We start from the raw sequence: 27,146 nt of genomic DNA, 5'->3' as shown, positions 1-27,146 counted from the left end.
GTACATTTTAGCATATCTCAAGTGTCCCGGTCCCTATGCTTAGTAGATCTCATTAAGGAAACAGATATTGGTCGGAGACAGTTTGTCAAGGCTGATATGAGTCCCTGGGGATTGTGATGACAATCTGTGTGCTGCTTCACACGACAGCCTATTCATAGTCCGATTTGAGTCTTAACAATTGGGCTTCAGTCTTTGATTTATTTTCCCATAAATCTGTTGCATTGGATAATATTGTATTTCCATTGGACGTGTTAGAGGGTTTAGTTTTTTCACAAATTTTCCTCCGAGCACACGTTGGGAATAATTGATGTTCAGCACCAGCTCTGGGAGTGCTAACAATTGATTGGATTTGTTAGATTTCAGAATAGCAAGGGGGGGAGGGGGTAGTGGTGTTAGTGTCCCTTTGCTTTACACATATTTAATGAACCTTAATGAGGCAATTTCATTGTTAAGGAAAAGGGTAAATTAAAGCTGCTGTTCACTTTAAGATCCCTCAAGAGAGGAGCAAAGTGTTAACATTCTCCACTTGACAAGTCATCCTTTTCCTATGTATTCTAATCTAAGGAGGAAGACTTGTTTGAGGTCACCCAAAACCGTTAGATTTGAGTTTAACTTTCAAAACATAGGTCTTGTTCTTTTTATTTAGCATTACAGAACATGAGTTACATTTTCGATGTTTATTACATTTGGCTGAAACATGAATGTTGTAAGGACATATTTTGGTGCTTTAATGGAGAATGGCTTTGTGTGAAGCACATTGATTTGATTTCTTTGGTGTACATATTGGGATACAAGATGTGAATATTTGTTTAACTTCTGTATACTAAGTCCTTAAATAAACATGCAAAGGAAGCACATCAGATTCATAACGGGTGATTCATTCTGATTCGTAACTCCTTTTCTAATCAGACCTTCTGTCAAAGTACAGGCTTTGCTCTTGGGTATAATTTATTGTTACATCTCGTTTCACATTAAAAATGTAGCTTGTTAGCCTAACAGAGCGGGAATATCAGAAAATCACTTCTCTTCTTCGCACACTTTCCAATTATTAATCTTGAAATCTATCTAGCATGGTTATTTCATGTTGCGTTTTTGCTGGTATATGTATTTCTAAAGCAGATACCACCATGATATGTAGAATGTTATACATGCATATTAATTCATGCATAAGAGAAAATACAAAACTGAATGACTTGTTACCTCTTGAGAAATGTATTTGTTTTTACAATTGCCAAAAACGATGCTACAACCATCTACTAACCCTAACCTTTACCTATCCAGATTTCTCAATTCTTATGCCACTTCGTAATTGCATTCATATTGCTATTTACTGGTATTGCTGCTGTGATCTAATCACAAATCGAATCAAAATGGGTAATGGTAAGTCTAGCCCTGAACAAAAAAGGATAATGTATTTCCTTAGAACAGTTTATCTATATTGGATAGTATACTCCCAACAATCAAAACTATATACAGCTTGAGACAGGTAAGAGACCATATATATCTTTAGACATCAAGGTTTATATAGAAAACTATTGTAAAAGAAACTCCAAGCATCAAAATAACTTTGGCTTAAACGGTCATTAAAAACACCCAGACCACTTCATCCATGTTGGTTTAATCCTGCAATGTAAAATCACCCCCCAGTCCACGATTTTTAGAAAAGTCCTTAGACAATTGGATAATTCCCTAAATCCTGGATGGATATGAGGGCCATGAGGACGAGTTTGAAACATAGAAACATAGAATGTGACGGCAGATAAGAACTATTCGGCCCATCTAGTCTGCCCAATACCACTGCTTTAATGAAACAATTTTGGTGTATAGATCATGCTCCTGCGTAACTTAAAGCACTTTTGTTTCTGTTAAAGCACCTACCCTACCTGTGACTCACAGGGCCAATATCACAAAATGGTATCATTTTCAATCGGATCTTACAGCCCAATGTGTTTATTTTAAAGTTGTTTCTTCTACCACTTTGTTAGTTGAACTGTAATCACGTACCTGATGTTCTAGAAGGCTATTAACAGGGCAGGATAAACTATACATTAAACACAATGTGCAATAGGGGAAGGTAAAACCTGTATATTCCTTTTCAGGAAGTGTGAAGAAAGCATGTGTGAGTCACAGCAAAGGGAGGTTTGTTGAACACGTTGTTTCCAGCAATTATGGCCCCCCACTATTGCTCACCAGTTGCTGTTGTAGCTTTCAAATCCTGAATTTATCCGTTTTGATTTCTTCTTTGCGTTAACTTGCACAACACCAAATATCCCTTTCACTGCATCAATTTTTAATCTTTAACCAGATGCGTCTTTCCAATCATGTTACTCAAAAACATTTACCCATCCTATTTATCAAAGTAAGAAAACCAATTTTAAACCAGGGCAATTTCATGATCAAAGGAAATACATTAAGATGGATGCTAAACCAGTCCTCATGTTTTATTTAGGAAATGCAAAAAAACAAAACATTTTGCTTCTGTCAGTGCCCCAAGTTGTGCTCACCCAAAAGTATGAAACGGAAGTACTTCTGCATCATTTTTCAGAACATATTTGTTGGGAGCACTTGCTTACAATAATCAGGTCTTTAATGTCACATCTTTACTTTTTCAAATTCCAATCTGTGAATGTATTGCATCTTAATTGTTATAGATTTTCCTTCATTAACATGGGGGAAAAAAAACTAAATATACTTATACACTGTATACATGAAGGAAAATAAATCAAAATGTACTTTATTAATTAGATTAATTAAGTTGAGTATATTGTTGATAATTCGAAAATAAGCACTTGTAAAGTTGTGAGCACTTGTTTAAGTACATGTTTTTGATTACTTGGATGAGAGGGGATTCTGTATTTGTGACACGTTCCTTTCCAAGCGCTGAAGAACACCTCTGGGTTTCAGAGAGCTTGGGAACATTTCATGAATGGTCATGGTTCTATTTAGATCCTAACTTGTGCATTGACAAACATGTTGAATTTTAAAATACAAGGTACATGGGAAAGGAACCTATAGAAATTCTGAAAAAATAAGGTCTGCATGTGCTTTACATGTTAAGTTCTGAGGTAGCAATCATTGGCAGCTACTTCAATTGAAGAACAATCGGTACACACATAATGTCAAATTATTATTAAATAGTCTGTTGTAGCATTTTTTGGGGAAAGAACAAAGATGTGCAAAGATTTATCGTAGCAAATTATATCATAAAGATAGATTTCTATCCAAAATGTTAAAAGTATGATGAGCACAGGTCTCCAGGACAGTTGCACTACCAATGTGTCGTTCCTGCAGTTAGTGTGTTGAAATTCATTCTACCCAACTGGTCATGGCCTTATATGTTGAAGCTATATAAACCCTTCTTAACAGCTGTGTTTTGCATAATAAAAATTGCCTTGTTTTATTAAGATATTAACCTGAAACAGTATTTCAGCTCAGTGATTTTGCAGGCAGCAAAAACCCCTGTGAGATCAGTCGTGGTTGTATCTTCTTAAGCAATTAAAAATGTATAATTTTTTTATGGGTTTAAATGCTACATTTTATGGTTTTAATTGTGTAAGTATATTTATGTTGATGGTGAGCACATGTATCCTTTTGTTATATTACTGCTTTAAGTTGGACAAATTGCTCTGGTCAGTCTTACCAGCTTATCATTCCAAGCATTATTATTTTCTAGACAGACCATTAAAGGCAATGATATTGATTGTGTTTATTATTGCAATATAACTTTGAGTCCTAATATTTTCTACACTCATATTTTATTTATTTTAATTATTTTTTCTATTGTGAGTTACCTATAGAGAGATGTGTTGGAAAAAGAGCTAGTGGTAATATTACTCGTGTGATTCCCGAATGTATCATTTTCTCCCTTACACGATCTTTGTTCTGAATGCTGTTTCTAATGCTCTTATGACATTTTGTTTTTAAACCGTTTTCACATCACTAGCTTCCAAAAGCAACAAACATTATGGCAGACTGAAGAAATGGAAGTGTTTTGATTGAAAGTTCTAATTAAGTGAATCTGAGAAAATTAGCTGAAATTAGCTGTCAGAAAGTCACATTTAAATGAGTGATGAGATGGTCTGGCAGTGAACATTTAAATGATATAAATTGCCATTTAAGTGTATGGTTTAATGTTTGTCATACATTAATGTGACATGAAAGTGTAGTGACAATCAAGCAGCCTGCTGTAATTTGAACATATTTAGAGCTTTTGTGTTTAGTGCCATACACAAATTAAGACAATTGCAGTTTTGATGTGTCAGTTTTGGAGGCAGACATATCTGATTAGTAATGTTTAAAAAATACCAATTATGTAACTTGGAAATTGTAGAATAGCACCTATATTTTTATACTTTTGTTCTCAATGTTTATTGACTTTTCACAGTGGCATGTCTCACATGTGTCTCTATATTTATAAGGGACCGTCTCATTTTGGGTCCAAATCTATCTTTCCCTCTTTTCTATTATAATGTCCCTATTTTGCAGAAGCACCATATGGTGGTTGTGTCTGAATTTATACCAGTGCTCCATAGCAATAATACCCACAGTAATAAAGAAAATGTATTCATACTTACCATAGGTGTTTTTTCCTAGATCTACCCATGGCTATAGGCTTAGTTGCTCCAACTTGGTTGTGTAAGATAGGAAATAATTATAAATAGGACATCCCCCACTGATTCCCCTCAGTCTTGTAAGATGCTCAAAGGAAAAAAAGGGTATAAACTTAAAAACTGATGCTGCCATGGATGTAACCAAGAAAAAAGAATTACGGTAAGTATGAATACATTTTCCATGTTCCTGGTTAATCCATGACCTCCTCACTATGGGGTAATTACAGATACTAACTGAAGGGAGCAACAATATAATAAAGAGTCAATACCAAAACATACAAGTGCAAAAATAGAAAATGTATTTACCGTATATACTCGAGTATAAGCCGACCCGAATATAAGCCGAGGCCCCTAATTTTACCCCAAAAAACTGGGAAAACTTATTGACTCGCGTATAAGACTAGGGTGGGAAATGCAGCAGCTACTGGTAAATTTCTAAATAAAATTTGATCCTAAAAAAATTATATTAATTGAATATTTATTTACAGTGTGTGTATTTAATGAATGCAGTGTGTGTGTGTGTATGAGTGCAGTGTTTATGAATGCAGTGTGTGTATGAGTGCAGTGTTTATGAATGCAGTGTGTGTGTATGAGTGCAGTGTTTATGAATGCTGTGTGTGTGCAGTGTGTGTGTGTGTGTGTGTGTGTGTGAGTGCAGTGTTTATGACTGCAGTGTGTGTGTGTATGAGTGCAGTGTTTATGACTGCAGTGTGTGTGTGCGTGTGTGTATGAGTGCAGTGTTTATGACTGCCGTGTGTGTGATTGCAGTGTGTGTAAGTGCAGTGTTTGTGTGTGTGTGTGTGATGCAGAGCCTTGGTGGGGGGTGGGCATTTTTAATATTTGTTTTATTATTGTTATTTTTTTATTTTTTTTTGTTATTATTTATTTTTATTATTTTATTATTATTAATTTATTTTTTTTCCGTCCCCCCTCCCTGCTTGATACATGGCAGGGAGGGGGGCTCTCCTTCCCTGGTGGTCCAGTGGCATTGGCAGTTCAGTGGGGGAGAGGGGGGCTGGCAGAGAGCACTTACCTCTCCTGTAGCTCCTGTCAGCTCCCTCCTCCTCCGCGCCGGTTCATGCAGCTCTTCTGTCAGCTCACACTGTAAGTCTCGCGAGAGCCGCACTATGACCCCGCGGCTCTCGCGAGACTTACACTGGGAGCTGACAGAGGTGCTGAACGGACCGCCGCGGAGGAGGAGGGAGCTGACAGGAGCTGCAGGAGGGGTAATTAACCGCACACAGCCCCCAGTCTGTATTATGGCAATGTAAGACAGTGACTCGAGTATAAGCCGAGTTGGGGTTTTTCAGCACAAAAAATGTGCTGAAAAACTAGGCTTATACTAGAGTAATATACGGTATTTAAAAAATATATTTCAACAGTTACTGACCAAATTTTTTTGACAAATTGAGCATCCACCAGATGGCAGCTCTACAAATGCTCTTAATTGGGTTGTTAGTGACTGCTTCCTAAGATGCAGAAAGAGATCTTGTAGAATGCACCTTCAAGCCTAGTGGAACTTGAGCTAGATAGGTTTTCAAACTAGCTATTACTATCCAACAACTCAGGGAAGAAATGGCTGCAGCCAAACCTATGCATGATCCTGAGAAAAATCAAGAATAGTCTGGAAGACTGCCTCCACTCTGAAGTTTTAGTGAGATAAGTAGACATCATGCTACATCCATGTGCCTTCTCTCCTGCTCGGGTTTTGTTGGAGACTTAAAAAAGAAAGGTGAACTAATCTCTGCGTTAAAAAGAAAATTCAAGATTATCTTCTGACTAAATTCTGGAACTGTGCAAAAGATGATTATATAGGGGTAGTATGTCATTCTCTGCTCCCTCATGATCGAAGTCCCATGCAAGTTCCTCCATTCAGATCCCTTTCTTTCATATGGGATCCATGTTGCCAACTGCCGGCGCTGCGTTCGCTTGCTCCCCTGTGCAGCAGTCTGGGAGCTGGGATGAAGTGAAATTGAATCCCTTCCTCTCACCTGTGGAAGCACTCAGGAAATGGGCACTTTGCCGCTGCCAAATGTTTGACAGCCCTGCCCCATAAGATTTAGATGCAGGCATTAGAAAAGTAGGAAAGTTAAAGGGGAAAAATAAAACTGAATCCAAAAATCAACAAGATAAAAGGGCTTACCTTTACTAACATTCCGTGAAACAGAGGAGTAAGCAATGGATGCCAGTGAAGAAATCAACCAGGAAGTTAAAATTCACTCTAGAAATCGAAATTTTACCATTTCCAAAACAGAAACTGGCAGACTTGCACATGCAAAGATCACACGTGCGAGGACGCTGACGCTGAGGTCAGAGAAAGAGAACAGAGAAAAACTGCTCAGAAACTCAGAAAAGGGGGAAAGTGCGGTAGGAGAGATGATGGCAACTTTAGAGAACCTCAAAATAAAGTCAGATAAGTGGGGTACCCATACAAAATCCAAACGGCAAAGGTTATAGTGATAATCAGGTCTGTCCATACACCACTATTCTAAAGATGACAGCGGATTTACACAGGGTTCCTTTTGCTAAGGAAGACCCTTTCCCCCAGGAGATGTTCCAGATAAGGCCTTTGTGCTGGGGACATCCAAGAGAGAGAGGCCGAACTCCCTTGGAACTGCTAAATGAAAACTATTTAAAAAAAAAAAGGTGGAAGTAAGATAAATCTTAAGAGGTAATGTTCACAATAGGACAGGATAAAAAGACTGGAGGGAATCCGAATTATTAGTATGGCACCTAAAATTTATCAGAACAGCCATGCCCTGGCCCAACTTACACTTTGGAAACTAAAGTGTCCCTTTTTGTCCATTTGAAATGTTGGGAGCTGTGCAGTGATATATTGCACTAGGTTTTCCAATAGTTCTGTATTTTATTGGGAAGATCTTTATATTTATTTATTTTACTGATCTTTTTCTGTTTAATAATGTTGAGTAAAAATATCCCTATGGTCTTTCGTTAAAAAAGTTTGTGTGCGGGGCGGGCCCAGCGCCGATCAGACTGGTCGCACTAAACGTGAGCTCCGAGCAGAAACACGCTTACAAGCAATATTCCACTGCCAAATCAAGCTAAAAACCACTGAATTGGTGCAGCAGAGCATCGGTGATACCCCTGGATCCAACCGGGTGGAATTCCTAGCTCAGAGAAGTATCCTGAGACTACCCACGAGCTGGGGCCTACCTGCGGGCGCAAGCGTGGGAGAGGCGGCCGATCTCCCTGCAAGCAGTCCTGCGGGACCACGCTACGGTGCCTGAAACCTCCGTACCCCTCCCCCCCCCCGCCGGTGAGGGATATCCCGGCACAGCCAATCGACATACAAGCCCTACTGTGAGACGACTAGTGGAACCAAGAATCAAGAAATTCACCTGATCCTGAGCATCGCACGATACCACGGCCTGAGCTAAAATGGCGACAGTATCGCAGACTACGACAAATCAAGGCCTGCTGGAAAGCTTCGACCAGCGGCTTGAAGCAATCTTTAACGACTTTTGGAGGAAGCTGTGGCAAAGAGGAGCACAGGACGGGAGGAAGCGGCAGCAGACCGTCAGGTGCCGACCCTCGCCTCCCATCCACCCACACCGCGAGGCTGGCAGGACTCGGAGACCCGGATCAGCCCCCAGACCAAAGAGGCCGGGGAAAAAGCAGAGGGTACACCCGAAAGCCACGTCCTGCCGGGTATTGCCCAACGCTCACCCAAAAAGGGACAACCCGGATACTCAACCCTTACCCTCAGCGGGGGCAATTACGAGCTCAAGCGGCGACAGCATCTTACCGAGGCCACGCTTGCAGTGGTGTAGGAGACCGGAGCAGTGGAGATCGCACAGAGGCTTCCGAGATCCCCCGGGACTGGTGGAGCGACCAAGTGAGGACTGTCCCAGACCTGTCTCCATACCCAACTCGGACAGACAGCAAAGGTATCGGGTGACAGCCGGCCAGAGGGGTGTCTGGCACAAGCTACAGACTGGGCACTATGAGGCTTTCGGCTTCCCGTCTCCATGGCACAGTGTCACCCTGGCGCCCATCAACCATTGACTCTAGATGTTATATTGATGCCTGTCTTCCTTGCTCAATTTATTTTATTTACCTTGCCATGCATGTCTCGAGTTGAGTGGATATACAGCAAGCTTTTTCCCAGTTTCAAGCTCACCAACGTGCTATATCGCTGCATTCCAGTTATACTAAAATTAAGCGTGTTCCACACACTCGACTAGGTGCTATAACCAGCACACCCAGTTAGCCACACGCCTTTCTACTCTGCTATATATATATATAATAGCTGAAAATGTTAGTTCTTCAGTTTAGAGCAGGTTAATGCAATTGTGCTGTTATTTTATTTTAATGCCATGCCAGTACTCAAGAGCATAGTACCCTCATACTATCTCAGTCTATGCAAACCAGGGCCTGGGCCCCACATTATAGCCTGTTATGTCTTATCTACAATTACTCTTAAATTTTTAATTACTCAGATCTTACGCTTAGATCCAAAGTTAAGCTTGTTTTACTATACTAAAAAAGTGCAGCATATCCATATGTCATGTCTGTTGTATTTTCCTATTATGACTACCGCTGCCATCATGGCACCACACGCATGTATGTTAATCGATGCACAATAAAAATAAAGAATTAAAAAAAAAAAAAAAAGTTTGTGTGCAATAATATCATGATATCTGGTGCATCTAGCAGATATCGCTGTGTGTATTGCAATCTTGAGCCAAGTAATTGATTCACGTATCTAGCAATTTAATTAGGATAAGGCCGTAAAGTGAGCATTAGGTGACTTTATGAACAAATGACTGACATGTAAATTATAACTACGCATTTTCGATTTTTTTATTACATTATAAACACCTTTATTATATTTTAGTGGACAGCAAATATGTTTGTCTCTGGGCAACAGTCTCTGGATGTCGTCCCGCTTTCTGAAACTCAATCTCTCGAAAGCTGAGCTCCTTGTCTTTTCCCCTCCTTATACTGATCCTCCTCTTTTGCTCTCCCTTCAAGTTAGTGGTATCCATATCAGTCCATCCTTCCAAGTGTGTTGTGTTTGCATCCTACTTGATTCTGGCCTCACCTTTGAGCATCACATTCAGTATGCTACCAAATCCTGTAGATTCCATCGTAAAAACATAGCCTGTAACCGCCCCTTTCTTAAGTAAGCTGCTACTAAGGAGCTTGTCCATGATCTAGTAATTTCCCGCATGGATTATTGTAACCCTCTACTAATTGGTCTTCCCAAAAGCCATATTGCCTCGCTATAGTCTAATGAATGCTGCTGCCAGACTGATTTTCCTCTCTAGTCGGTCCTCGCATCTCACCCCTCTGTCAGTCCTTACATTGGCTTCCTGTATTCTATAGGAGTCAATTCAAAGTACTCTTATCTGTTCACAGATCCATAGGTATGCCCCTTCTCAGTCTCTCCGCTCTGCCCCTTCTCCTGTCTGCTGCTCACACCCGTACAGCCAACACACGCTTGCAGGACTTCTCGTGGGCGGGTCCCTTCCTATGGAATAGCCTGTCTACCGCCATCAGACTCTTCCCTATTCTTCAATCATTTAAGAAGTGCCTTAAAACCCATCTCTTTAGTAAAGCTTATGGCCTCCCAGAGTAACCTCTACCTCACATACCTATCTCTTGCTCTCTCCTAAAGGGCAGCACTTTACTCTCTCCTCCAGCTCTGCTTCACTCCCACCTTATATGATTGCTATTTCCTGTCCTAATGTGTTTTATACCCCACCTTCTATAGACTGTAAGCTCGTTTGAGCAGGATCTCTTCAACCTATCGTTCCTGAAAGTTTTCTTGTAATTGTCCTATCTATAGTTAAATCTCTCCTCTTATAATATTGTAAAGCGCTATGGAATCTTTTGGCGCTATTTAAATGGCAAAAATAATAATAATAATTGCCCAGAGCATCTGCCTTGCAAAGACTAATCCTTGACTTGCATTGGAAAGTCTGTTATTGGACAGCCACAGAAAGTCTGGATTGTTAGAAGAGGGGAAGGGCCTGCAAAGACTTCAGAAAAAGACATGACGTTTTTAGATATATCCCCAATGAAAAAAAATGCATAATTAAATGCATGCGTGTTTTAATTTGGTATGCTATTTTCAAGCCAGACTGACATGGTATATTTTAAATTAGAGAGAATAAATATATATATATATATAGATATAGATATAGAGATGGAGATGGAGATGGAGATGGAGATGGAGATGGAGATGGAGATAGAGATATATATATATCTAATTTAAAATATACCGAGTCAGTCTGGCTTGAAAATATATTTAATATTTTTATATGCATTTTTATTTAATATGTATCTTCTATAGTCAAGAAATGTGTATGTTAGGTCTAAAAAGTAAATGTAAATACTACTCCTCTCTAGAGTAGAATGGAGTCCCTCCATCTTGGCTCTCTGTCAATCCTTGTTATAAGATCTGATCTGCTATGTTATTGAACATAGTGTTGTAGGAAAGTTATAACACAGTTTTTCTCCTGTTCCTGGCCATGTCTGGACAGAACTGGATAGCTAAATATTCAGTATAACTTGAAAATAAAATGGAGGATAACATGAAAAAAGGTTGACAGAATCTATAGGTGATTTTCAGTAATGTAATTTCCAGGGAAGTGACAAGTTCTTCTTTAAAAAAACAATAACTATTTATATATAATATAGCTTCTTTTTTACACAGTTACCATTTGTTTTATTATAGGCCTTGGAGAGTGAATTTGTCTCCTGCCAGCTCCACCAGTGGATTGACCTGATTTTTGGTTATAAACAGCAAGGACCAGAGGCCACGAGAGCTCTCAATGTGTTTTACTACTTAACCTATGAAGGGACAGTCAATCTCAATTCAATAACTGATCCAGTCTTACGGGAGGTGAGTTTTGTCAATTTATTAATCTTACCTTGTTCCCCCCCCTCCCCAAAATACTATATTTTGTAATAAGTATTTGTAACAATAATTTAACCGTGCTTGAAATGTACAGTACTGTTCCATTGATAAGTCAATTTAACAGTTTAATATAATGAGCCCAGAACACGCCAGTACAGATTTTGTATTAAAACACATAATTAGTTTTTCCTTCTTCATTTTGTTATATTTGCTCCCTAATGTGTACTCATGTAAAAGGGCCAATCTTTAATCCTGAAGTTTGGACTCATAACGTTGCTATAATTCTACAAACTGGAAACATGTACCATACAGAATACATACTATAAACAATAAACCCTACTTAACTTGATCAACTTAGAGATTGTGATGGTGCCAATATCCTGCATCCATATATTCTATATATGAGGTGAATTGTATAGAAGTGGATAGAGAGACACAGTAGCTGAGGAAAATGATGAGAGAGACTGCAACAGTACTATCAAATGTAGGGGAATGTACATAAATGGGGAATGTTTGAGTATTACTAGTGCTTGCTGCGTCTCCAGGTCAAACCTATCCACTCCAGACTTTGCCTTTAACGCCATCCACTCTTACTAGTTTCTCACACATCTTGGTGGTCCCTCATATTGGTTACTGGCTAATTCAGTATAGTGTGTGGTTTTGCATCCCCTTGCATTTAGTTTTCTCCTTCATTTCCCTTGAAGGAGAAACGTCCTCTGGTTCTGAGACAAAAATAGTTCCCATGCACTGTTCCTTTTATGCCTTCCTGTGTGCTATTAATGACAATTATACTTTTTATGCCAAGCTATGTATACAGTATGAGTGGAGATGGCAGTCCTGTGTTTGCTGTCTCTACATATCAAGAATTAAACAATCAGGTCCTATATTGATCTTCTATATCTCCCTGGTATATAAGCAGTAGGCTGCTTACATTCCATGGACATTTTAAAGCAAATCTAAACTAAAGGTTTTAGTTTTTTTTTCTTTTTTTTCCCCTTCTCTTTTTAAATTATTATCATGCTAGAAGCTAAAGGCTTATTTAAATCTTAACACTGCTCCAGAGCAGAGACTGCTCGTGAATCTTTCATACAGTATAAACAACATCCGTCTTCATAGCATTGTTAACATTTGTTGGATACTTTAGAAAATGTGCTACATGCTCTTTCTTCTGCAGGTTGGTGACTGATATTGCTTTATAGTACAATGAATTTAAATAAAAGGAATAATATTGTAAAAATGCATAAAACATTATTTCTAAATGTGCATGACAAAGTGAAGGCTAAGCCATTTTTTTCTGCATTACATATAGATAGGAAAATAATAATGAAAGAGATGTTACTAAAAGTGTATAATTTTAAACAAGCAAGCAGTGTTAATAACATGGCAATCACTATCCCTACTGAATTCCCTTTTTACAAAAGTTGCACATATAAAAAACAAAACAAAACAAAAAATACTGGCACTCTAATATTGATAGCCAACTATTTAGCTGTTTTTCTTTTCACCAAACTCTGCTGAACTAGAACTAAATCTACATTAAAGAAAATATTTTGAAATGTTTTGCAGCCACCTTTTCTTACCCACTCCTGAACATTGCATAGAAAAAAACCTTATTTAATTAATCCTTTTTCAATTAATTACAAGAGTCCCTAAGTTAACACCATTAACATTAGTCCTCACTGTTTTACTGATACACATGGCTTACTGTCTGTTGCGTTTTGAATATTGGAGAAAAGAATTAAAACCCGTTTACTCTTATGTATAAAACCACAAAAGACAATGGAAGGTGAGTGGATTGGCGCCACTTACAAAAAGTGCAAGTGCAGCTCCCCTAATGTCTATAATCACTCACAAGACACTTATGTAATATCACAAATAGTATAAAAATACAGGGTGCGCAATAAAAATCACCAACACACAGTGAAATAGACTTAATACAGGAGAAATCCTAATGGTACACCTCGGATAAATCTGCAAAACAGAAAACCTCACATAACCTAATACTGTTTGATCATACATATAAATTTAAAACCGAGGTAATGGGTCACTTACACTTCCTAGAGCCACATATAGCAGGTTCTGGCTGTGTTGGCTTGTAAATGGTAAAACCGCTTCTGGTGTTAATCCCAATCCTGTAGTTCCTTCCTCCATAAATAGAAAACTTGAAGTATAATTAATAAATTCGATTTACTCAAAAATATTGTGCAAAATACAGGAAAAATAGCAGCAACAAACAGCAAATCCAAGTTCACATTCAAGATATCGCTACTTATACTTAATAGCCAGCCATTCACAATGTAGAAAATGCCTGAGTCCATATATATGAGGCTGCCTGCAATAAAACTCCTCATATATGGTCAACAGTCTAGAGACCCAAGACTAATTCTAGCTTTTGTCTGTTTATTTTATATGTATACTTTATTTTCTATTTTCATTGGTAGAATAAGATAATTGCGATGCTTTTTATCTCTGGCCACATTCATGTGGATAGAGCGGTTATCTATGTACTGTGGAAACCGTAGAACCCCATGGTCAGGCCTAGACTGACCATCAACGGCTCTCCCCTGCCAGCCCACGTATGGCTGGCACTATCCAAGCACCGGTCTGTGTGCCTTCATATGCTGCTGGGGAGAGCTGTGATCAGGCACTTCCTTGAGAGGTGAGGGAAGGAGGACCCGGGAGCTCTAGCCTGCATCTCTGCCGGGTTCTGAATATTCCTTTTGTGAGAAATTACCACAGACACACTCAGACTCAGCCAGAGTGGAGCTGCAGGCTAGAGTTACTCACTACCGCTGGACCACTAGGATTTTCAAAGTTTCCTATCCAAAAGGCCAAAGGTGGGGCGTGGCCTACAGAGCTAGCAAGCAGACGTGTCTCCCTTGAGCTCCGTAAGGGCCCGGGAGAATAAACGACAAAGAGCCGCGAAAACAGCGATCCCGAAGATAAAACTGATACCCCCCACACACAGTGACAATGGGGCGCAAACATAAGATAACTTACCAACAAGAAGCTCCCCGGCAGCAAGATATTCGGCTTTCCTTTGAGAGGCCGCCGGCACAGCGCCAGACCAAAATGGCGCCGGAGGAGCAGGGGACGCCGGAGCCTTCAGAGGCCTCCCAGGAGGAGGAAGACCCGCCGAGCTTGCCATGCTCCAGAGCGGAGTCTAGCCTATCTGAGGCCGAGGAGGATGAGACACCCTCCACAAAGGGAGACATCAGGAGGCTACTGACCGACCTCAGGAAGGTCTGGAAGGAGGACCTCCAGGCAGCCCAGGCAGAAATAGGGGTGATCCGTCACAGGGTGCAGGAAACGGAAGACAGAGAGGCCTCCAGAACTCAACACATACAATCCACAGACAACAGACTGGAAAGCCTCTCCTCCCAGGTACAACAACTGACCCAAGCAGTGACCACACTAGAAACACGCCACAGACAAAAAAATCTGCGTCTCAGAGGCGTCTCAGAACAGATACCTGATGAGATGATACTCACCTTTGTAAGGGACCTAACAGACACTATGGGCATCAAAGACACCCCTGCACAACATACAATAAGCTCAGCATTCAGAGTGAGGAAGTCAGCTGCAGCTCCAAGCAACGCGCCTAGAGATATAATAGCCGTAACCCGTGATATCTCAGTAAAAGCAGCGATTATGAAACGCTCCAGGGAAGGGGGACCGGTACAACACAAGGGCCAAGTGGTCTCAATATACGCGGACATACCATTCTCTGCCCTAACGGAAAGGAGTAAGCTGGCCTCAACCGCCAGAAAACTAAGAGAACACTCCATAAGGTACCGCTGGGGGCAAGGTAGATCACTGGTAGTGACCAGTGGAGACGCAACTACAACACTGACATCAGCAGAAGATCCTGAGCCCCTGCTGCAGAAACTCGGCTCCGCTGCAGAGACACAAGTAGAGTCACCCAAGAGGGACCAAGAGCCCACAACCAGTGGCACCCCTGAGTCCCAGCAAAGGTTTAACTCACCGTCCAAGCAGGCACAACCCACAATGAAAGGCAAGAACACAAGCTCAAGCAAAAGGCCAAAGGTAAGAAGTAGGGAGGGAGATAGATATAAAATTTTAAATTTTTTCTTTTTCTCCAATGTTACATTATTGTTTTCTCTTACTTTTTGTCCCTCATACATGGTACCGATCATCTCATTGTTTCAGTGGTTAGTGTTAAAATCAGTGCTGCGCTCACTTTGTTTAAGGTGGGATTTATTACCTAAACATAGAGTTTTAATGTTTTTTGCAATGAAACAATCTAACATACCTTTACATTCTCTTATTCTACTTTTTATGGTATTTTGCTTCTTCCAGGGTTATACACTAACCTGTAAATTGTTGTGAATTTTAACTTTATTTGAATTTTTAGCCCAAGATTCCCTTAAATGAGCTATGTTTCCAGTTTTGCTATTTTGGGTAAAACCTGAAACTCACTTTGAATTCACAACAATTTATAGCTTTGTAAATTACCCGGATAGAGTTTGTGCATGCTTTGTACCTAAAAATGTTTCATGCACCATTAAAATACACAGCAAAGGTTGCTATAGTTTGTTGTTGTTTTTATACATCTAAATAGTTGTTCACTATACACTGGATGTTGTTCAGATTAACAAAATCCGGTGATAAAGACCAAATTGTGACCACAATTATCATATTTATGAACGCTAAATATGGTTGTAATTTGGTCTGGCTGAGCGAATCTGCATCGATCACCCAGATGCGTTCCATGCCCTATTAAAAACCAGTGCTTTTCTTTTCCATCGTGATCCTATACAATTACCGTTCATTTGCTTTTATGCAAGTGAATGAAAATCTGAAGTTCTGTGGCCACTGGCATAGGCTCTCCCTAAATTAAAAGGATAGTTGAGACATGGACCCCATGCTCAATGTGCTTGGAGGTATATTGGCTTCACCAAAATGTCAATAAATATCTTTTGGGGTTGCTGTGTCTCTCGTGCAGAGAGAACTTGCTGGCATTTACATAGTTAAATAACACTTGGCGCTGCAAGGGTTAAATATTTGGCAGCTAGTCAGCCACCACATAAAAAAAAACAACTCTGGGAGTCAATAAGACTTCTGATGGTAAGTATACATTTATTTGACACATTGGTTTTAATGGCCCCCCTCTTCCTTCATGACAGGAAGGTGGTCAGTAGGTGATAGACGTGTCTATTCCATGGAGGCCATGTGAACTGCGAATCAACCAACAGTTACTGTATCCAAATTCATTGTCATGCCAGGAGACAAGCTTCACAAAGTTATTGTTCAGAGCAATACCAGCATCAGCATAAAAAAAAATATGAATGTGCCTCTTTATTGAAATCAGTGGAGACAACCATGTCGTTGATGTCAGCATATGACAGATGACAGTTAGATCCACTACATACACATTTGGTGTAGGTATATAGAAGGTCACTTCATTAAGTTTTCCATTCAGCTTTGGGATGACTTTGTCAACTGTTTTGCTGCACCAATTGATGCAGGACTGATGTTTCATCACGCCCCAGTTTGCTATATGGTCTATCAACTATTTTCTGGGTGTATTGTTCATGGGTCACACCAACAACGAACATGAGAGCATAGGCCGATCGAATGGAGGGGATGACACATTTCGCCCCAACCTTTAAGTGAAGAAAGGCCTTCTCAATGGCTGTGAAGACAGCGGTAGGTACTACATAGTCTGCATCTGCATATGTCATTTTTTAAAGACTGTGATTGCATTACCATTCACAGTCCGCTTTCCATTCTTTGCTTTAATGGTTCCCTTGATGCGTTCAAAGGTAGTCATATTTAAATATGTAAACTTGACCTTGTAGTCTAGGTCAATGAATTAATGGCAACAACTTCAACCTTTCCAGAAGTGAAAGCAGCTTGGGTCACCAGACTGCAAGATTGGCACTAATGGTTTTGGACACATTGGCTGCCATCTTGCCAATATTGTATGTGTTCCTGTTCCCCTAACAGTATCCTGCAGCAGACTCACCACAATTTTTTGCTCACAGGGTGGGGGCTCTATGCACCCTCCCCATTATTTAACATGGCATGGGACCTCTCTAGTGACTGGGTAGGTGCTCAGTCGATAGTGTTTAACAGAGTATTATTGACCCCATAGGCTTATGTACTTAATAGTTTTGTTGTTTTTATGTGGAGGCTGGCCAGCTGCCACATAATTAATCCTTGCACAGTTACTTGAATATGTGTCCACTGGATGCTAGTGCTTCCAGTGGGCAAATAGTTTGGATATTTTTTTAAATCCGGATCAGATTTGAACAATTTGGATACAGAATTTTGGTGTCTGGCAGCATTCAGGTCCAGCTGATATCTGGACAAAGTCATTGCAAAATCTGGACATTGTAGAATAGCGTAAAGAGTGTCTGGGTTATGCAGTCCAAATGTGGCATAACCATCTGGACTTTAGTGGATGATTTTTTTTTTCCATGTTATAGAAAATATATTTATATAAATGTATTGAGTTCTTCAATCAAATCTTTTCTATTACTTATTTTTAGACCTTTCACCTGGAGCCAAATGTTAAAATCCCTGATTTATATCTATAGATAAGCCAGTAGAACAGGAGGAGTAATCTTTTATTTTACCATAATTTATATTGAAATGTTTTCTCATACAAAAATGGTGGTAGCTTTAACAACTTAAAGTGTTCTAAAATAGATTTTTGATCGAATAACAATTACAGAAAAATACCCTTTTCTCTCTTACATCTGCATCCTCAAACTAATGCTCCAGACTAAATCATATAAACATATTATGCCTTTAGAACAGATTTTTTTGACTGCTGGCTTTTATCCACAACAAGTATTTTACTGAAGGATACATGTAAATACATCAAGAGGCAGCTTTGGAAATAATTCCAGCAATTGTGCAGCTATGCTAAATACATCCTGAAATTAACAAAAAGCAGGAGTACAAAAAAAAAAAACAGTTTAACCCCTTAAGGACCAAACTTCTGGAATAAAAGGGAGTCATGACATGTCACACATGTCATGTGTCCTTAAGGGGTTAAATTGTAGAATTTACAGAAGTGTAGATGGAAAATGGATTCTAGTGACAAACTGTAAAATCATTTTAGTTTCATTTAGATTCAGTGAGAAATTAAACTAAAGTATTAGAAGTAAGAAATGTATATTTTTGTACAGATGACATACATTTTGGTATTAACAGGTGATTGATCACAAAACAAGTGATAAGACTATTCCCTACCGGGTAGGAATATTTTGTACCATGTTTATAAAAGGAAGTGATAAGATGATTAAAGCAAAAAATATAGCTGAATGTGTCACAATAAACCAAAGTGCACTTAGACAAAGTTGTCTAGCAGTCACCTGAATTTGCATAATCTCTGGTTAAGAATGTATTTTATATATAAATTATGAAACTACTGCCAGAGGTTTAGTCTTTTTTTGCACATTGGCTTATTTTCAGATCCTCTATAGAATCAATAAAAACAATCATGTCAACAAAGACTAATAGTTAGCAAAAAAAAAAGCATATGCAAAAAACTTGTGCTTCGGTTTTAATAAGCTTTTCAAATGACTCAATAGTGTTAGAAAATGTACAAAAACCTTCTTAGACTTTTATGGAGCCTTCTATAAAAAAAATAAGTTGGGAAGTTTTTGTTTTTGTTTTTTAATAACCGTATTGAATCATTTGGGAAACTTATTAAATTGAGCCCTTGGTAGCAAATTTGGAGAATCCTTTCCAGTTACAAAGTAGACTTAACATGTGTTTATCATACGGATACCACCCACAAGTTCAGAGTTGTTCTTACTGAGTTTGAACCTTGATTATATTCCTACATTAACTTATCTGGGTGAAAAAATAGCAACAGCAAGGAAGGCTGAACTTGATGGACGCAAGTCTCTTTTCAGCTATGTAAGTATGTAACAAAAAAAAAAGGTAGTGAAAGGAAGCACCTATCCTATCTATAAGTCTCAATAAAATGTTCTCTCAAATTAACAATGTTTTCCAACACCTATTTCACTTGCATGTTCTTTGTGTCCTTTTTAAATGGTGTTTTTATTTCAGTTTTTTCTTTTACATATTAGTATACATATTGTAAATATATTTATTTTTGAAATGTTATATTATGAACATAAGATACATGAACAAGTGACACTGAGCCTTTTTACCCCAAGCATATATATATATTTTTTTTAAAAAGTGATTTAATTAGTCACAATTTCGTGGGATATATATATATATATTTTTTTTTATATTGTGGTCAATATTTTGTCAGTAGCCAGAATAATAGTATTAGACAGCCCTATCAACCTTGTAGGAGCATATATTGTTTGAAATTCTCCATGAACATATTGCCTGTGAATGCTATTGAGTGACATTTGTTTCTGTTGCTCCTGTCTGCTTTGACTGGCTGGTTTGTCTCAGATTGGCAGCAGGGATTATATTTCAGCAGACCAACAGATGTAAGAGTTTTGAACAAGGCAGGTCTGGATCTTTTATTTAACCGCCTCCTATCTGGACAAGATAGTGTCTTAATTTTAAGTTGGTCGTGTCCCAGGCTGTATTAGTTATTCAGGGGGTTAATGTGTATGGAATGTATAACTGCATCACTCTAACAGAAGACTGTGATGGGAAAAATTGTCCATTTCTTTTTTAGACAATAATGGTTTCCTGTTTTACCTCAAATACGGCAGTGAAATTATGTGAAATATAATCATTCATAAACACAGTACTTAAAAAGCCTTTCCACCAATGGCAAGCACACAAAGCGGCCATGAGGCCTATTTATCAGACATGCCAGCTACAAAAAAACAAAAACAAAGGTTATTTGAATACGCAAACGTTCTCACTGAGTTAAAAGAAATGACACAATAATATGCAAAATCCTTCTAGGGGAGACCAAGCTCAAAATAGATAGGTTGCAAGCCACACTGAGAGACATAGAGCTTAAGAAAACTACATATTTTTTTTTTTTTTTTTTTTTTTTTTTTTAAACTAGGTGAAGCACAAATTCTTTACCGACGGGAACAGGGCTGGGAAAATATTGGCCTCACATCTTAAAGCTCGAGCCACGTCTAAAATTGCTTACCTGCAAACACACGATAACAAAAAGATCATAGACCCCCTCTAACCTGGTCACGACCATTTACAGAAACAGAACTAACACAGGCAATTACGCTACTACCAAAACACAAATCGCCTGGACCAGATGGATTTCCCAACACATACTACCAGACGTTCCAGGACCTACTCATACCTCACCTGATAGAATTGCTCAACCACATATACACGCAAGGCTCTATGCCGCATGACATACTTACAGAGCATATCTCTACCCTACCGAAACTGGCAAATCGCCCACACAATGCCCTAACTTCAGACCAATTTCACTGCTAAATAGCGACACTAAACTATACGCCAAACTGATCGTCAACAGGCTAGCCATGATGCTCCCCAAACTGATTAACAATGACCAGTTTGGCTTTATCAAAGGCAGACAAGGGTCAGATAATACCAGGAAAGTATTAAATGTCTTGGATTACATGTCATCGAATAACACAGAGGGACTTCTCCTGGTGCTGGACGCCGAGAAGGCCTTCGACAGACTAAACTGGTGATACATGGAGATAGTGCTCCAAAAATATAATTTCCCCCTAACCTTTATAACGGGCATAAAGGCACTATGTAGTAGTCCCTCGGCTCAAGTCTCCAACTCTGGTTTCTTGTCGAAACCTTTACCCTGACAAATGGGACGCAACAGGGGTGCCCTCTCTCCCCCCTCCTTTTCATCCTATCGCTTGAACCACTAGCAGAAAAAATCCACGACCACCCGCATATTAAATGAATCCCCTTTAATGGAAAGTCGTGTTGCCTATCAATGTTCTCAGACATTTTACTGACCCCACAAAACCCTACTACTTCCTTACCTCACCTCTTGCAATTATCAGACGAATATGGCAAGGTTTCCCACTACAAGCTAAATAGAAATAAGACCCAAGTGCTTCCCATTGGCATCTCAAGACACCTCCCTCCAGCTTCAACAAGCATACCCGTTCGACTGGAGAAACACATATTTCACTTATTTCGGTGTTAAACGGGCAAGCTCAACCCACAAAATGGTAACCTTCAGCTATCAGCCCCTCATGCACTCCTGCTCCATGAGTTTTCAAAACTGGAACAAAGTACATCTTTCCTGGCTGGGAAGAATAAACACCATAAAGATTATGCTCCCAAAACATCTGTGTTTTGCATGTAACCCCTACGCATACCCCAATCCTTCTGTAAAACACTTCAATACACTTTAGTGAACTATGTATGAGGTGGATTGAAAACTAGAATACCAGTAGCTCTACTAAAGGAACCCACACGATCAGACGGCTTGGGCTTCCCCAAAGTGTTGGCCTACTATAAGGTTGCCCTATTGGAACGGCAGTCAAGCTCAATACCCCTAAAGGGAATATACAATGGGTCCTAAAGGGAATATACAATGGCTAGACCTAGAAAATAGTATGCTATCAGGAGGCACATTAGCGAACCTCCTTTGAGCTCCAAAACACTTAAGACCAAAAACACAAACATTGATGTCAACGACCCTACTCACACTTCACACCTGGGACACATTCCGATAGAACACCTCAGAAGACAGGTTACAGTACTTCCCACAGACCCCAATCCTGGCAATGGAAGCACTGTACCCATGGCTTTCCTTAAAACCCTGGAATGAAAAAGGGAAAAACCCACATTCAGGATCTTTGTAACCAAACAAGTATCCTACCATACCCGGACATACAAACTAAATACAAGCTCCCCAATTTCTTTATCTTCCCGTACTCACTAATTATGAGTATAATTTCCGCACAGGTAACATTCACCTCTCAACCCCAATCAACACAAAGGTTGACACTTTGACAGATGTCACCATACCCCACAAAGCCTAAAACAATATCTTTATATTATGGAGCCATATTGGCTAACACACAGACCAAACCCTTTGCATGTAGGGCACAGTGGCATGAAGAGGGCATAACAAACCTCTCTGAAACGCAGTGGCTCCAATCCCTAAACGCATTAAAGGGAGTTACATCATGCTACTCACACGTTGAAGCACATAAAAAAAAAACTAGTATACTGGTGGTATCTGATGCCCACTTGGCTCCATAAAATCTACCAGTCGGTGGGACCGGAGTGCTGGAGGTGTGGCACAGCCAAGGGGAACATACTACACATTTGGTATGAATGTCACACAAAGAAGCTGCTATGGTACAAGTACAGAAGAATCTATGGTCGTTTAAGATTCTGGGCACACCCATGACCCCAGAGCTAGGTTTATTTCTACTATACCCGACAGGCTGGCGGAAGGTAGGGGAAAAAAATCACGGCTATAATAGTGCTGGCAGCCAGGAATCTGGTGGTACTAAACTGGAAAACAAATACTTGCCCCTCAGTGGCTTTCCTACACATGAAAATCCATCAGTATTATCTGTATGAAAAACTCACGATCCCAATACACAACAAAGTTAAACAATGGGAAGAAACATGAGCATCCTGGTTAACCAACCAACGTTGAATAATATAATAATAAAAAAAAGAGCTAAGCGAAGAGATGTCATACAACGACCCACAATTAGTGATGGTATGAATCCTCTCCTGTTCCCCCACTCCCAATCTTCTTTAGGTCCTCCTACCCCCCTAATACACAGGGTCGGAAAGATAGAAACTGGTAGCACCAGAATGAACACGATCGCACTAAGCGACTGAGTTATCTCAGAACCACAGATACTGGCGTGAACAGACTGCACGGTAATAGTGTCTGGCATCCAAAAGTAATAATGGGGCGGCAAGCACCCACAGGCACCAGTAAACTCTGACACTGTAACCCTGGTGCAGCTGTTTATAACTAGTACCTGGAGACTATGTAAAATGTATAAAGAAGAACTGAGAACAATAGGACAGAATGTATGCTGCTGTTGTGTCAAAGTTGTGGATGAACCGCATTGTTCCCTACCCTACTTTTTCTTTTCTGCGTCCCTTTACTTATAAAAACCCTTCACAATAAAGATTGAATAATAAAAAAATAAACGGTATTAATGGAAAATAAGCAGCATTAAAGAAAGTCCTGTGGGAGACGATGGGCTGATTGTTATATATAGTTTAAGTCCACTTCTTTCCAATGATTTCTAAATAAGAAACAAAGGTACTGCATTGCACAAACACATCGTACCTTGGCCATATGTGCCTGCAAAGAGGCTGGTGGTTCCACAGGCAGACTGTCTGCCTCTGATGCACCATCTAGGAGAACATAGGACATGGAGACTGCTTAAAGAAAATCCCGAGAGCCGGGATCTGCCCGGTCTTTCTTTGCTTCTCCCCATCTATGCCCACATTGCATGCACAGTTGGTGTGGTGATGGGTAAGCTCAAAACGCCCATTATTGCTCTATATGTGTAGGGAGCTCCTGCTAGACACTTGTGTCTCGCTTGGGCACTGACTCTGCCCCCCATGCCTGTGTTTTATTAACATACCAGTTAAATTTTCCTTCTAAGATTAGTGTAGCATACATAAACTTGTAGAATTACATTTACTATATTAGCTTGTAGTATTTAAATTGGGCTTGAATATGGTCTTTGTAAACCATGTTATATTGACATGAAAAAAATTAAATCTACATGTGGTCATATTAAGGCTAATCCAGCTCAAACTGATTAAGAAAGATATGAGTTAGTGGGTTAATTAGCTTTGCTGTTACTCATTTTGAGACATTTAGTATTTTCAATATGCGAGTGGTCCCAAAGCACATATGAATAATTCTGGCTATAAAAAGCCCATACATAGCATCTTGCTCCTTCCCATTATAGTCAGTCTGCTTTCTTTTCACAATTCAGACTTAGTGCTATCAGACAGTCTTGGAATAAAAAGCAATTTTGAGTCTGTCTGCAAAGGAAAAGTAACAAACATCTGTTTTTACCTTAACTGCATCCATGTGTGCAATGTTTTCCAAAAGCTCCTTTTTTTTTCGTCCACCACTGTAGGACCTCTCTGCTAAGGGCAGTATTGAGCTAAATTAACATTTCTTAAAGCAGATTAGTTAATTCAGCCAGGTTCAAACCGTATTTTCACCAGACGATGTCCATAAGCAACATGTGTATATATTAGCCAAGTCTACATTTATTTCCTGTTATGTTTAACATTTTATTTTATATAAGTTCTTGTCCATAGTGTTTGCAAAGTTAGCGCCTTGATAGGAAGTTATTTTTTTTTTTTTTTATATAACTTCATCTGTTGCATGGAAAGATAATTAATACTTAGTTCCCCAAATCTTTTTTGTAGAGATAATATACCCCAAGTACCTGTCACATGTGTACCACAACCATGGCATCTGAATTGTAAATCTATTATTGAATACAGCGGTGAAATAAAACCATGTATTAGATGAATTAGATGTGTAAATTGTTTAGTTTTTTCTTATCTTGACAAAGGTCCCAAGTTCCTGAAATGTAATGCAGTTTTCTTTCTTTAGAAAAACTATGCAGATCCAAGTTGACAATCTCACATCTTATTTGCAGAGAATTCTCAGTCTCATATATATTTAGTGTATTTCTTCACCTGATGGTTTTATTGCGTTGGGCTAATCATTATACCTGGATTTCCTGTCCCACATCCTGCTCCGCTTTTGTCTTGTCTGTATTTTTTGTATGTCATATGTATCAAGTCTTGAATGTTTCTATCTCTTCCTATCCTTCTGTTTTGTCGGTCTTGTTTGTCCCTGTCAAAGACTGATGGTTTTTATCCTGTATATGTCATGCAGTTCAGCTGTTCAAAACAAAAAAGTAGCTTATTTTGCTTTCAGATATTGGAAAGGCCCATGAGACATGGTGAAACATTGCAAGCCTTCTTTCTCCAATTAGTGGAGGACATGTATATATTCAGGAGTTGGCTAGAAAGTGTTGAAATGGGGAAGTTGTTTTTGATTTGTTTCACAATATTGTTATTTTTGGAGTATTTTTTTATTTTTTTATTTCCTACAGTGGCTGTAATGGATTTCCCACTTAGCTGGGGAAGATGTACCAATTACCATGGAAAATAAACATAATATTGGGAGCTATAAATTACATTTAACATGGTCATTCTTATAAATATTACCTTGTCAAAATGTGAATTTTTTTCATAGTACTGCTTTTCATCCATTATATTAAAACTAGAAAATATATTTATATTTAGAATTGCCTTATATAATGTTTATGGTTAGATCCAGTGTATCTTATATATTTTGGTGAAATGTTGGCAATTGCTGTAATGCATGCAATCTGCTATAGCATATGGTGTGAAGCAGTATATATTTATTGGTCAAAAAAAAAGAAGAAAAAAACCTTTCATTGTGTATCATTTCAAAACTGCTTAGAAATATCTATATGCGTGTACCTTTTTAGATTTTTTTTTTAACAAAATCTCAGTGATGCACTATACCTTTATTAAGTGCACTATTGCTGTAATCGCCACGAATAGGAAAATATATCTTGGCCACTGCCCGGTGTCCATTTTATTTTCAAATTCTTTAATTGAAAAGGGTAAGATAGGGGAAGGAAGGAGGAAAGGAAGAGAGTTGGAGATGAGAGGAGAAGGAGTGGGAAATGAGGGGGAGAGAAAATGAAGGGATGAGGTAAGGAGAAGGAAAGTGAAATGGTTGGAACGCAAAAAGAGAATAAAGTAATTCTCATAAACTTATGTTTTTTTTTTTCTTTTCTCTCATTATTTTAATTTTTCTTCTTCTTTCTCTTACCACAATACTGTTAAGAATTGTACGAAGTAATAAATAACTGTTGCCCATGATTTATTAACTGTATTCTGAAATGTTTGTAATTGTCCTTTGATACTATTGAAAAATAAAGAAAAATATTTTATTTTAAATTCTTTAATTTTCCCCTTTATCAATGAAAGAAAGACATTACATGCATGGTAAAAAGTAAGTGATGAAAGGCAATTGTTCAAAATTCCAATGTACTCCTAGCTTTTAGCATATCACACCTATAACATTTAGTAAACGATTCAGATTCTCTAATAGCCAATGTTAATCTGAGGATAATTATGAGATCCAAGTTTTGTTGGGCTCTAAACCTAAGCGATCATGGGAAGGGGAGTAGTATGGGTGATGGGAAAGTGAGTAACATATGCGTGTGTTTTCAATTCCACTCTATGAAAGTAATGTGGTATGAATGGTGATTGTATTGTAATAAAGGTTTGAAGGGAGTATGTGGGGTAGTGAGCAGGTGCTGGAAGTGCAATCAGGTGAACGTGATCCACCCCTCACCCGAGGTCCGTTAATCCAATTGTTAATGTTATTTCACAATCACTTGCATAAACCACTTTAGTTACCTTTTTTTTTGTGTGCTTTTGTTTCCCTTCCACTCAATTCTTAATGCTACAATGCTAAAATATCTTCTCGGAGGGCATATTTAATAATCCTGGTGCAAAATAACACACAGAGTAATGTGACATATGTGTCATGTGATTTAAAGGAATATTCCTCACAACCAAACTATTTATATTATTGGAGAGCAGTGAAGGCAATAGGAGATGAGGGCAGGAAAAGGGTGTAATGATTGATACAGAGCTTATTCCAAATGATGCTGAAACATGTGACGGCAGATAAGAACCATTCGGCCCATCTA

General features: G+C 38.9%; 1 protein-coding gene and 1 pseudogene across 2 annotated transcripts in view; one reads left to right on the top strand and one right to left on the bottom strand.

Moving 5' to 3' along the window:
• The window catches only part of LRBA (LPS responsive beige-like anchor protein), a 619,335-nt gene that overhangs the window by 518,629 nt on the left and 73,560 nt on the right, over positions 1 to 27,146 (top strand). For both annotated transcript variants that reach the window (XM_063458500.1, XM_063458501.1), the window contains exon 47: positions 11,314 to 11,481. In XM_063458500.1, coding sequence (XP_063314570.1) covers positions 11,314 to 11,481 — 168 coding nt within the window. The remainder of the gene's footprint in view (positions 1 to 11,313; positions 11,482 to 27,146) is intronic.
• LOC134615230 (glyceraldehyde-3-phosphate dehydrogenase-like) lies at positions 16,652 to 23,788 on the bottom strand (annotated as a pseudogene).

The sequence above is a fragment of the Pelobates fuscus genome, chromosome 6, assembly GCF_036172605.1.
Source record: "Pelobates fuscus isolate aPelFus1 chromosome 6, aPelFus1.pri, whole genome shotgun sequence".
Taxonomy (NCBI): domain Eukaryota; kingdom Metazoa; phylum Chordata; class Amphibia; order Anura; family Pelobatidae; genus Pelobates; species Pelobates fuscus.
Note: the sequence above shows the minus strand (reverse complement) of the source record. Positions and strands in the feature narration are given on the sequence as shown.